The sequence below is a fragment of the Pinus tabuliformis genome, chromosome J, assembly GCF_031772625.1.
Source record: "Pinus tabuliformis cultivar Carrire ecotype Pingquan chromosome J, CPIR1, whole genome shotgun sequence".
In the NCBI taxonomy this organism is placed as follows: domain Eukaryota; kingdom Viridiplantae; phylum Streptophyta; class Pinopsida; order Pinales; family Pinaceae; genus Pinus; species Pinus tabuliformis.
In genome coordinates, this window is record NC_142295.1 from 1,268,378,121 (window position 1) to 1,268,390,842 (window position 12,722).

The window sequence follows — 12,722 nt, forward strand, 5'->3', positions numbered from 1 at the left end:
AAATATCGTTATAAAAGCCATTTATCCTTGCAAAACACTATTAAAAAGTCCTCTTTACATAAACTCGTAGCCCAATTCCAATTAGTATTTCTTTAATATCGTAGTTCTGCCAATATCTTTATTTCCTTGAACATGTTGTCATCCAGTCACAATTAGTACTTTCACGATATAGAAGTTCTTGCACCATTGACAATATGTACGAACTTGAAAAAATATTTAGTCTCAGATCAGTCCATTTGAGGAAAATATTTAGTTTCAGATCAGTCCATTTGTTAACTTTTACTCGAAGACCAATGTTCAGAAACATTTCCTTGCCCCCAATATAATATTCAGTTTTGAATCAGATATTTAGTTTCAGATCAGTCCATTTGTTAACTTTTAAAAGACTCGGAAGACCAGTGCTTAGAAAAATTTCCTTGCCCCCATACAATATTCAGTTTTGAATCAGTCCAACCATTTACAAAGGCAGAAAGTCCCTGTATTAGACTCGTGGAGCCATCTAAATATGCAATTGCATGTTTTAGACTGATAAAAGTCAACTTCAAACAAATGAGATAGTACAGAGATTTGTAGGATTTTCAAATATTACATCGAAGAAAGAAAAACGTGAAAAAATCCTGCAAAGACCCTAAAAGATGAGCTTGTACAAGTTTGATGTCGGTGCCTTGCCTAACAGATGCAGAATATAAGCACTAAGTGCTCACATGCACCAGTGGCTTCCTGAAACAAAATAGAAGGATATGCACTATGATACATTGCCTTCAGACTGTGGTTCAAAAACTGAGAGAATATTAAGGGCAGAGGATCCAAGATTAATTCCTCGAACCATCCGACCATGAGCCACCTTGATTCTGTGGCAAAAAAGTAAAATTGCATCCCAAAGAGCAGTCCGTCCCTGATTATAACACAAGTAGTAACATGTTAGTTCACAAGGCTAGAGTGTGCTGGAATATTAGAGTCCACTAACAATAATGTTCATCTAATGCTGCAAGGAATGCACAGTTGAATTTGATGTTAAAGGATTGGGTAAAAGTTTAATGTTCTCTACAGCTTAGTATGGGAGAGATGAAAAGTGCTCTACAGCTAGTATAGTATGGGAGAGATCTTAGTATTGCAGAGATATAGTATGGGAGAGATCTTAATATGGCAGAGATGAGAAGCGCTCTACAACTTAGTATGGGAGAGATGGGAGACATGTTGTAGAGTGTATGAAAGAGATGTAGTGTCATTAAAATAATGCATTAGATCAAAAAAAAGTTAAAAAACGCATGATATAAGCTCTATTAAAAAGGTAGTAAAAATAAAAATAAGAAATCATTCAATTCAATATGTTATTAGTGTAATTTTGTTTTTATTAATAAAATTATAAACACAATTTATGCCAAAAAAATATCATAATATGCATTTCACAATGAAATTAATTTAAACAAAAATGATTCATATTATTTAAGAACATATAAAAACTTAATAAATTTAATTAATAAATATATAATTAAAAATTATATATTTATAAATATAGATATGTGGACTATCTATAATATAAATAGTAGCTATACATCCCAGGGGTAGTTGAATTGCTGATCAAGTGATAAGAAATCATGGAAAGTAGAGATCCAAGGTTCTACAGAGAGGACAAGTTGTAGGCCCCAAAAGTAGTGATAGCGACCCCATATCACACCAGTACGAGACTAACCCAATTGTCAAATCCTCTAGTTATATATATAATGATCCATAATTATATAAATTAAAATAATAATTCATATTGATAACCATTATATTTATCTTCATATTTAAATTTAATTAATAAGCATATTAAAATTTAATTTTTATAATAAATATTTTTCATATATATATATATATATATATATATAGGTACAAGTACGAGACTAACCCAATTGTCAATTCCTCTAGTTATATATATAATGATCCATAATTATATAAAATAAAATAAAAATTCATATTGATAACCATTATATTTATCTTCATATTTAAATTTAATTAATAAGCGTATTAAAATTTAAATTTTACAATAAATATTTTTCATCTATATATGTATATATATATTGCACTGGAGTATGCCCTAAAATTGTGTTTAGTACAAGTATGAGACTAACCCAATTGTCAATTCCTCTAGTTATATATATGATGATCCATTATTATATAAATTAAAATAATAATTCATATTGATAACCATTATATTTATCTTCATATTTAAATTTAATTAATAAGCGTATTAAAATTTAATTTTTACAATAAATATTTTTCATATATATATATGCCCTAAAATTGTTTTTGCTTGACTAAGAGCTTGTCTTCCACGTACATAAAGAAACATGTCAACGGCCCAAGACCCATAGGCATCTGGTGGGAGTTAAACCTTGCCCCCTTACAAACCACCAACGTAATCCCAAGTGACGTGGTTTTCCTTGAATAACAATGATGAGTCAGCCTGGATTTGTGGATTTTGTGGATAGCAATCAGTGATGGTTGTCATGGTTGTCCCCACTGTTTGGATTGACAACAAAGTTATGATAAGATTTTTTGACTTGCTCTATATATATATATATATATATTGTCAAGCCAAGGAATCACAATCAAAACTTAGAGGTCATTGCATTAATGAGAGCAAAATTATATAACAAAGAGTGACCTTTGGGATTCATCTTCCAAGGTCGGTTACTATTCTAACGATTCAAATTTCATTTTATTTACAATTCATTCACCCAATCCTTAAGGATTAGGTGTCTAACATCCCTTGCCTCCTCCCCCTCTCCCTCCCCCAAGGATTAGGTGTCTAACATCTCCTGCCCCCTCCCCCTCTCCCTCCCTTAATCAAAGGGGTTGTTTGTAAGTCCAAGCATCATTTTGAATCTTTAAAACTTCTCTCTTCCAAGTGCTTTAGTGAAGACGTCTGCAATTTGTTCATTTGTGGAACAATGTCGTAGATGTCAATCAAAAAGGGGGTACAAGAAGCACCACCCGTATAAGACCCACGAGTCTTGGCAAGTTCTATAGCGAGTCGGGTCACTTGCATAGACCCTGTGCTTAAGACCCGGACTTGACGGGTATTTTATTAAATGCGGCTACCCATATAAGACCCGCGGGTTCGCCATAAGACCCGCATCAGACCCTCAAAAGGCAATTTTTTTTATTTTTCTGTTCTTTTTTGGAAATGAGGTGGAGGGAAAGGGAAATTGGAGGGAAGAAAATGCTTTATTATTGTTGTAATAGCTCTTTGAAGGGATCAAGAATAACACACATATTAGGTGCCAAACTAGGATCTTGGGATCTTTTATTTTAAATAAAAATTGGGAAAGGCAATTTTTTTTATTTTTCTTTTTTTTGGAAAGGAGGTGAAGGGAAAGGGAAATTGGAGGGAAGAAAATGATTTATTGTTGTTGTAATAGGTCTTTGAAGGGGATTCATCTTCAAAGGTTACGATTCTAACGGTTCAAATTTCATTTTATTTACATATTTACAATTCATTCACCCAATCCTCAAGGATTAGGTGTCTAACATCCCCCCTCATCTAAGGGGTTGTTTGTGAATCCAAGCATCATTTTGAATCTTTAATTTTTTTCTCTTCCAAGTGCTTTAGTGAAGATGTCTGCAATTTGTTCATTTGTGGAACAATGTCGTAGATGTCAATCAAAAAGGGGGGTAGAATCAGTGAAGCACCACCCGTATAAAACTTGCGAGTAACCGTGGGCCTTGGCAAGTTCTATAGTGAGCCAGGTCACTCGCATAAAACCTGCGCTTAAGACCTGGACTCTGCAAGTATTTTATTAAACCTGGCTACTCGTAAAAGACCCGCAAGTTTGCCATAAGACCCGCATCAGACCCTTATAAGACCCGTCGACCCTCAAAAGGCAATTTTTTAATTTAATTTAATTTAATTTTCTTTTCTTTTCTTTTTTGGAAATGAGGTGGAGGGAAAGGGAAATTGGAGGGAAGAAAATGCTTTATTATTGTTGTAATAGGCCTTTGAAAGTGGAATAATATCGTAGATGTCAATCAAAAGGAGGGTAGAATCAATGAAGCATCACCCGTATAAGACCTGCAAATAACCGCGGGCCTTGGTAGGTTCTATAGCACGCCGGGTCACTCGCATAGAACCCGCACTTAAGACCCGGACTCGGCGGGTATTTTACTAAACCCGGCTACCTTTATAAGACTCGCAGGTTTGCCATAAAACCCGCATCAGACCCTTATAAGACCCGTCGACCCTCAAAAGGCAAATTTTTTTATTTTTTTCTTTTCTTTTCTGGAAATGAGGTGGAGGGAAAGGGAAATTCGAAGGAAGAAAATGCTTTATTATTGTTGTAATAGGCCTTTGAAGGGGTGTTGTCACTTAGTAAGAATAGACTCTTCAAATTTGGTTATTTGATTAATCTATTTCTTTTTCTTACACTTTGAAATCCTAAATTATATGTTCATCTCGGTTGGCTCACTTATTTTCAAGGTTTCATGTGTAGGGGGCACCTATCTACTAATAATTTTTCTTCGCAAAGATCTTAAGGAATAGCAAGTGCATCAAAATTTGAAGTCTTGGGATCCTCCTCAATTGGAATACCCATCTTCAAATACAAAAGAAGCTCATTCCCACCTTGCACCAAGTTTCACCTCCAATTCTTTGAAGATTTCTCCAAGATATTTCCTTCTTTTCTTGCACATAAAATTCTCTTCAATATCTCGTGGTTTGATTTTGAACATTTTCATTACTAAATTTAGTATTTGAAGGTTAAATTGGTTGTTGTCCTAACAACAATAAAATCAGCTATGAAAAAGTTAAGTTACCTTGGCTTTTCCTTAGTTGCATAGTGTAGAAATTGATCTCTCATTCTATCATTTCACATGGTGTTTTTTGGGTTTTGTACACTAACAATTTTGAGTGTTCCAAAAGCATTTTGGAAACTTTCCACATTGATTTGTTTGCTGGTTTTTAGATGGCTAGTGATTCTAAATGCTGAAAAGATTGTTATCAAACAATCATTTATAATTTATGACATTTGTATTTGAATTTTGAACTTGTTGACATTTTTTATTTTAATCATGGAATCATGAGTCATTTTCTTATTCAGTAACAATCATTTATCATTTATGACATGTATTTGAATTTTGAACTTGCTGACATTTTTTATTTTAATCATGGAATCATGAGTCATTTTCTTATTTAGTATCTAAATGTTTTGCTTACAAAAATCGAATATGTTATGCTGTACTTTTATAGATATGAGATGATGTTATGAATTATTGCATATATTGTGGTTTTTATAAGGATTGGAGTTGTCATTAATTTCTTTTTTGTGCTTAAAATTTACCATATTTTAACCTTTTTTTTGTATTTTGACGAGTCTTATGCAGGTCGATCCCGAGTCTTATCAGGTCATTCAGAGTCTTATACAAATCTTATACAGGTCGTCCCCGAGTCTTATACGAGTCGACGAGTCAATAGCATGACGAGTTTTATACGAGTACGAGTCGTGCAACACTAGGTAGAATTTACTTAGAATTTAATTGTTTTTCCTGCAAACCTTAAGAATTTTCCTGAACCACACAACCTCCTTTGTTGCTTGTACAACCGCCACATATGAGTGAATTAGACACTCCATTTTCCTTATCTCCATCAAAGTTTGAATCAAAATATCCAATGAAGTTGGACTCACCCACCTGTGAATATTTGAGTCCAAAGTTTTGAGTTCTATTTAAGTACTTCAAAACTCTTTTTGCAACAAAGCGATGTCGTTCACAAAGTTGTTCACAAAGCTTTTGCATAAGCCTGGAAAGGATTCCAACAACAAATGAAATATATATATATATATATATGGATATGGTTTGATAGCAATTGTTGTCAATACTTTTAGTTGCATTATGTGAGCTTCAAATTTTGTTCCATTGGAGTGGACAAAGGATTGCATTCAACCATGCCAAACTTGTTCAACAATTATCCAATGTACTTCTTTTGATAGGGGAATATATAACTTGGATGTTGGGTCACTTCAATGCCCAAGTGGTAATGGTGTCCCAAATTTGTCACCTCAAATCCTTTCTTCGACTCTTCCTTTATGATGCAATATAGTTTTCATTATTCCTTGTTATCAACAGATCATCTACATATACCACAAGATAAACAACAATTTTGCAACTTTTCTTGACAAATAGAATTGCATCATCTAGATTGTAGTGTTTGGAATTTAATTTTGAAAGATGCTCAGTCAATTTTTCAAGTCTCCATTCAAGAAAGCAATCTCCACATCCATCTGATGGACTTACCATCCATTTTGAGCTGTCAATGCAAAGAAAATATGGATGGTGGCCTATTTTGTTGTGGGGGCAAAGGTCTTTTCATAATCAAGACCTTCTTTCTATGCAAACTCTTTTGCCACAACCCTTGCTCTGTGCTTGTCAAGTGAGCCATCTAATTTCTACTTATGTAGACCCACTTGTAGCCAATTCGTTCAGCTCCAAATGGAGGGTCCACCAATGTCCATGTTCCATATTTTTATGAGAACATCATACTCCTACATTGCTTCTTTCCATTCATCATGAGAAGCAGTTTCTTAAAATAAAGTTGGTTCAAAATTAGTAGACTATTGACAGCTAATCCGAAAGGATTATTGTAAATATTGTCAGTTACGCATTTGAGCAAACCAAGAGACCTTGGAATTGGAATCCCAACAGTGTCTCCACCCAAGTATAAATTCATGATATGGCTAATGTAATAAACAATTCAATTCGTGGAGTTACCCCCTGGCATAACATCGTACCAGAGCCAGCCTCTATTTCTAGTTTTATGCTCCTTGTAACTCATCTCTCCCTTCACAAAAAAATTGTCTTTGATTCCCTGCATTGTAGATTGATTGCTCTGTCGATTATCTGTCTCAAACCTACACATTTTCTCTGCTCTTTGCAGTGAAGTTGCATTGAAACACCATAGTCGATCATTTCACTCTTATTCTGCGTTAAAGAATGTGTTGAAGTATTGGACCGTTTTGATGTTGCATGCGAAGCCTTGCAAACCGTGACTCTTGGTGTTGTGTTTAATCGAACGTTGATTTGCACTACCGTGGAATTGGACACTATTGCTAGAGATGGAGTGAGTCTGTGTGTTTGTTGGATTGTGGATTTGATTGAAAATTGTGCGTTGATGAATGAACGTTGTGAATACTGCGCTGCAGCTCTGATATATATTGGGAAGTGAATGTGTTGTGATGGATCATATGGTTGAATAGTGTAATTGTCTATGCAATGGAGCGTTGAATTTGGTATGACATCTTATGCTGAATGCTTTTATCGTTGGTCATTTTGGTCGTACGTATAGTGTTATGTTAAAACAAAAAGAGTTGAAGTTTTATGTTGCATTGAAAAGGTCAGAGTCCATACATGCGTTGAAGTTTCTTTTATGGCATGTGTTGAATAAACTTTTTATGAAGGTCGTGAGGTTCATATGGTTATCCACACTCATAAGTGCATGAGATGACATATAATAAGTTTTGAAAAGGCATGATTTATGATACATGATACATTGAATTCTTATGGGGGTATATGTAATATGAGAGTGCATATGAGGGTTTGTTTTAAAAGGCATGTAAAGGCATATATGGTGATGTTTATATTATGAAGTGCATTATATGATATGGCTTAATATATGGTGATGATTAATATTTGGTATAGTGGTATATTATGTCTGGTGGAGAACTTCGGAAGATAAAACCCACCCTCATTTTCAATGAGTTGTGGAAAGGGGTTTGTGAAGGAGAACGAGACAATGCACTCGAGAAGCCTACTTCAAATAAGGAGCTTGTCATTTGGGAAAACAAGAACAGCAAGGCCTATGCCCAGATTGCAACGTTAGTAAATGAAGAGGTGAGTCGACATATTTCTCCATTTTCAAATGCCTTTGAAGACTTAGAGAAGTTGAAGGAATTGCATGAATCACACTCTAAACTTGAAGTTGTTCAACCTTGAGTTGAAAAATGATGACCCTTTTGCCTTAGCATCAGAAGTAAGATCCATTATGCATGACATAAAAGCCATTGGTGTTGAAATAGATATTCCTCTCATAGCTTATGTCAAGGCACTATATCTAACCTATTCACATTTTCTTGAGTCATTACAAGCAAGTGGTACCTTAAAGAGAATACCTTAGACTCCCTTGAGAAGAATTTTGCTAAAAGAGAGAAGGTTTTTGGGAATAAAACAACTCCTCAGTCTATTGAAGAAGTTGTGTGTCTTGCACAAAAGGAGAAGAATCATGCACAAGATTCTTTTAAAGGAAGAGGTAGCCAAAGAGAAAGAGGAAGAGGAAGGAGGAATTTTAGATGAAAGGGGGCAGATAATTCCAAGGAGAAAAGTTTGATCTACATTGTATACCATGCAATAAGGATGGACATGATGCTTCCACTTGTAAGTTGCCTTGGAACCATATTGAGCAAGAAAAAAATGAAGGAAAAGGTAAAACACCTGAGAAAGGGAAAGGTAAAGCACCTGAGTCCGCTCATTATGTTGTCGCACATTGCAACATTAGAGTAATTGAAAACTTATTCAATGCTTCACTTGCTTCACAGAAAGATGATTGGTTGCTTGATTCAAGAGCAACTTGCCACATGACTTTCAGAAGAGATTTATTTGAGGAATCCACTGACAATGTTGATGGAGCAGTATACTTTGTAAACAAGTCAAAACTCAAGCCATCAAGGATTGGCACCATCAGGCTCAAACTGCCTGGACTTCTAGACATTCTTCTACATGATGTTTTATACCTACTGACGTTGAGGAGAAACTTGTTGTCTTTGGTCCACATCCACCAGCAAGCACACTCCATTCACATATTTGATGGCAAGGTCGAGGTCAAAAATGCATTAGATCACTCACTTGCCGTGATTGGGATAGAAGAAGAAAGACTTCTGAAGCTGCAAGGAAACTCTGCTGGTGCACATAACTTTTCATACAGTGCTCACTATGATGAAGGTATGTTTCTATCAAGTCTTTTATGGCATGCTAGCTTTAGACACTTGAACTATGACAACCTTCGTTTGTTGAAGAGAAAAATGGTGTTACTAGTTTGCCTACTATTCCTAGGAAACTTAAGCAATGTGATGCTTGTATCTTAGGAAAGCAAAACGAATAGTCTTTTCATAATTCTCGTTCTAGAGCACAAAGAAAACGTGAACTCATTCATTCTGATTTATGTGGCCCAATGCTTGTTCCTTCTACAATGGTAATAAATATATGATGACATTTATTGATGACTACACCAAAATGTGTTGGGTTTATTTATTGAAGAACAAATCTGAAGCTTTTGAAACATTCAAGAAATTTCATGCATGGATTGAAAATGATGCACAATCTCATATTGAATCTATTTGTACTAATAATGGAAAAGAATACACTTCAAATGAATTTGAAAACTATCTTCGCCAACATGGGATCAAACATCAAACAACCATGCCTCATAATCCCCAACAGAACGAAGTAGCTAAAAAAATAAACAGGACAATCTTAAATATGGTACGTTCCATGATGCTTTTCAAGAATGTTAAACTGACTGATGCAGTTCTACATGCTATGTATATAAAGAATGGGTGTCCATCTAATGCTATCAAAGACAAGACTCCCTATGAAATGTGTATGGCCACATTCCTTCGATAAAACATCTCAAAGTTTTTGGTACCACCTATTATGCCTTGATACCCAAGAAGGACCAGAGAAACAAACTTGGTGCAAGGAGTCGCAAGTGTATCTTCTTGGGGTACTCAAATACCTCCAAAGCATATCGTCTCTATGATGAAGTGAACAAGAAGTTTATAATATCTAGAGATGTGATCTTTCTTGAATCTTCCAAGACTGGCAATGTTGTTGAGCATCAGTTTATAATATTCTAAAGATGTGATCTTTCTTGAATCTTCCAAGACTGACAATGTTGTTGAGCATTAGCTTGATCGCTTGGATAGATTCGGACATGCAAAATCTTTTCAAGAATTTGATAATGAAATTCCACATCTTGAAGGGGGGATTCCTATATTGGATCAATTTGTGGAATTTTCTTCTGAAGCACTCTCTCCCCCGCATGAAGCTCCAACCACTGATGACACTTTGAGTGATGTGATTGACAAAATTGGGAGACTAAATCTTGATTCAGCCCCAACTCAGTCAACTGAGCAGCCTAGGCCATCTCAGAAAGGTCCTCCAAAATGGTTGACAAAGACACTTGAAAGTGTTCGTCCTAATGAGGTTGGAAAGACAACAAGAAGCTCAACCAGACATAATGGAGGTGATGTAGACAATCTCGATTCACTGGTTGATATGGATGTTTCTTATGATAGTGAATTGAATTTGTCTACAGATTTCGAACCAACTTCCTTCAAAGAAGTCGCTTCTCATGATGAATGGAAAGAAGCGATCCAGAGAGAATATGATGCTTAGAGAAAGAATGGCAGTGGATTGATCCTCCATTGGGAACCAAACCAATAGGCTACGAGTGGGCTTCAAGAACAAGTATAAAGCAGATAGCTCAATTGACAAGCACAAAGTCAGGCTTGTGGCAAAAGGTTTTGCACAGAAGGAAGGGGTCGACTATGAGGAGACTTTTGCCCCCACAGCAAACTGGACCACCCAGACACTCTTTGCCTTTGCAGCACAGAACGGTTGGAAAGTCCATCAAATGGATGTAAAAATTGTTTTCTTGAATGGAGATCTGAAAGAGTGATTTTATGTCCCAACAAGAAGGATTTGTTGTGAAGGGTCACGAACTTAAAGTATGCAAGCTTGTAAAACCCTTGTATGGCCTCAAGCAAGCCTGATACGAGAAGTTAACAGAGCATCTTCTGAAACTCAACTTCAAACATTATGATCTTGATGATGCAACTTTGTTTTTCAAGAAAGTTGGCAAAACGATTGTATATCTTCAATGAAAGCTACATTGCATCCATAAAGAAGGAATTGAGAAAAGGTTTTGAAATGACGTATTTGGGATATGTTCACTACTATCTTGGTATTGAAGTAACTCAACATTCAAAGTTTATATTCCTCTCTCAGAAGAAGTACATTGGAGATCTATTGAACAGGTTTGGCATGGATGAGTGTAATCATTTGACTACTCCAATGGAACAGAAATAAAGCTCACATCCACTGAAGGAAAAGAATTTGAGGATGCAACAAAGTATAGACAGCTCGTAGAAAGTCTCAACTACCTGACTACTACCAGACCAAACATTTCATTTGTTGTTGGAATCCTCTCCGGGTTTATGCAAAAGCTTTGTGAGGGTCATTGGTCTGCTGCAAAAAGATTTCTAAAGTACTTAAGGGAACTCAAGACTTTGGACTTAAGTATACACATGTGGGTGACTTCAGCTTGATTGGATACTCTAATTCAGACTTCGACAGAGATAAAGAAACTAGGGTATCTACTTCAAGGTATGTTATGAGTCTTGGATCAAGAGTGGTCTCCTGGAGGTCAGGCAAACAGTTAGTTCCAACAGATTCCATAACTGAGGCAGAATATGTGGCAACAGTTGAAGCAACAAAAGAAATTGTGTGGCTCAAGAAAATTCTAGAAGATTTGCAGGAGAAACAAGAACATTCAACTCTTCTTTTGATTAACAACACTTCTGCAATAAAGTTGGTCAAGAACCCAAATTTCCATGATCGAACAAAGCACATCAATATAAAATACCATTTGATTCAACATCATGTTGAGGCCAAGACAATCCACTTATGCCATTGTTCCACAAATGAGCAAATTGCAAACATCTTCACCAAAGCGCTTGGAAGAGAAAAGTTCGAAAGATTCAAAATGATGCTTGGACTCACCAACATCCCTTCAGATTAAGGGGGGTAATGTTGACACCTAATCCGAAAGGATTATTATAAATATTGTAAATATTGTTAGTTATGCATTTGAGCAAACCAAGAGACCTTGGAATTGGAATCCCAAGAGTCTCTCAACTCGTGTATAAATTCATGATATGACTAATTAATAAACAATTCAATTCATGGAGTTACCTCCTAGCTTGACATAGACAAATTCAATTCACAATCATATGAAACATCCATATCATCAATAGAACCATAATCATCTATATCACCTCCATTTTGTTTGGTGGCACTTTTAGTTCCTATCTTTCCAATCTCATCAGGGTGAACCACTTTTAAGTGTTTTGGTGAGCCATTTTAAGTGTTTTGGTGAGCCATTACTTCAGTTTTCTTGGAATAGTTGGAAAACTATAAACACCATTTATTTTCAATAAATGAAGACTGTCATAATTAAGATGTCCAAATCTTGCATGCCATAGAAGACTGGATAGCAATGCACTTTCATTGCAAAAAGAATTGTATGCAAAGATTTGTGCACGAGCAAATGTTCCTTGTAGCTTCAACATTCATGATAATCGTGTTGTTTGGTGCTTTTCTTATCTCAACTTTGCCATCAAACATATGAATGGAGTGTCCTTGCTAGTGAATGTGAACAAGGGGAAGCAAGTTTCTCCGCAACTCTAGAAGGTAGAATACATCATGCAAAAGAAAGCCAAGTAGTCCAGGCAGTTTAAGCCTGATGGTGCTTACTCTAGATGGCTTGAGACTTGTCTGTAGAGTAAATTGCTTCAAAGAAGTCTTCAAAAGGTCATATGGCAGCAACTTTGCCATCAAGCATATGAATGGAGTGTCCTTGCTAGCGAATGTGAACAAGGGGCAACAAGTTTCTCCGCAACTCTAGAAGGTAG

At 35.7% G+C, this 12,722-nt stretch overlaps 1 protein-coding gene across 1 annotated transcript in view; it reads right to left on the bottom strand.

Annotated features, from left to right (window-relative positions):
* Nucleotides 1–490: 490 nt before the first annotated feature.
* LOC149231881 (cytochrome B561, amino-terminal protein) overlaps nucleotides 491–12,722 on the bottom strand; it is a 67,136-nt gene continuing 54,904 nt past the window's right edge. Inside the window, exon 7 of the mRNA XM_089379307.1 lies at nucleotides 491–895. Within this exon, the coding sequence (XP_089235433.1) occupies nucleotides 746–895 (150 nt within the window). The 3' untranslated portion in view covers nucleotides 491–745. The remainder of the gene's footprint in view (nucleotides 896–12,722) is intronic.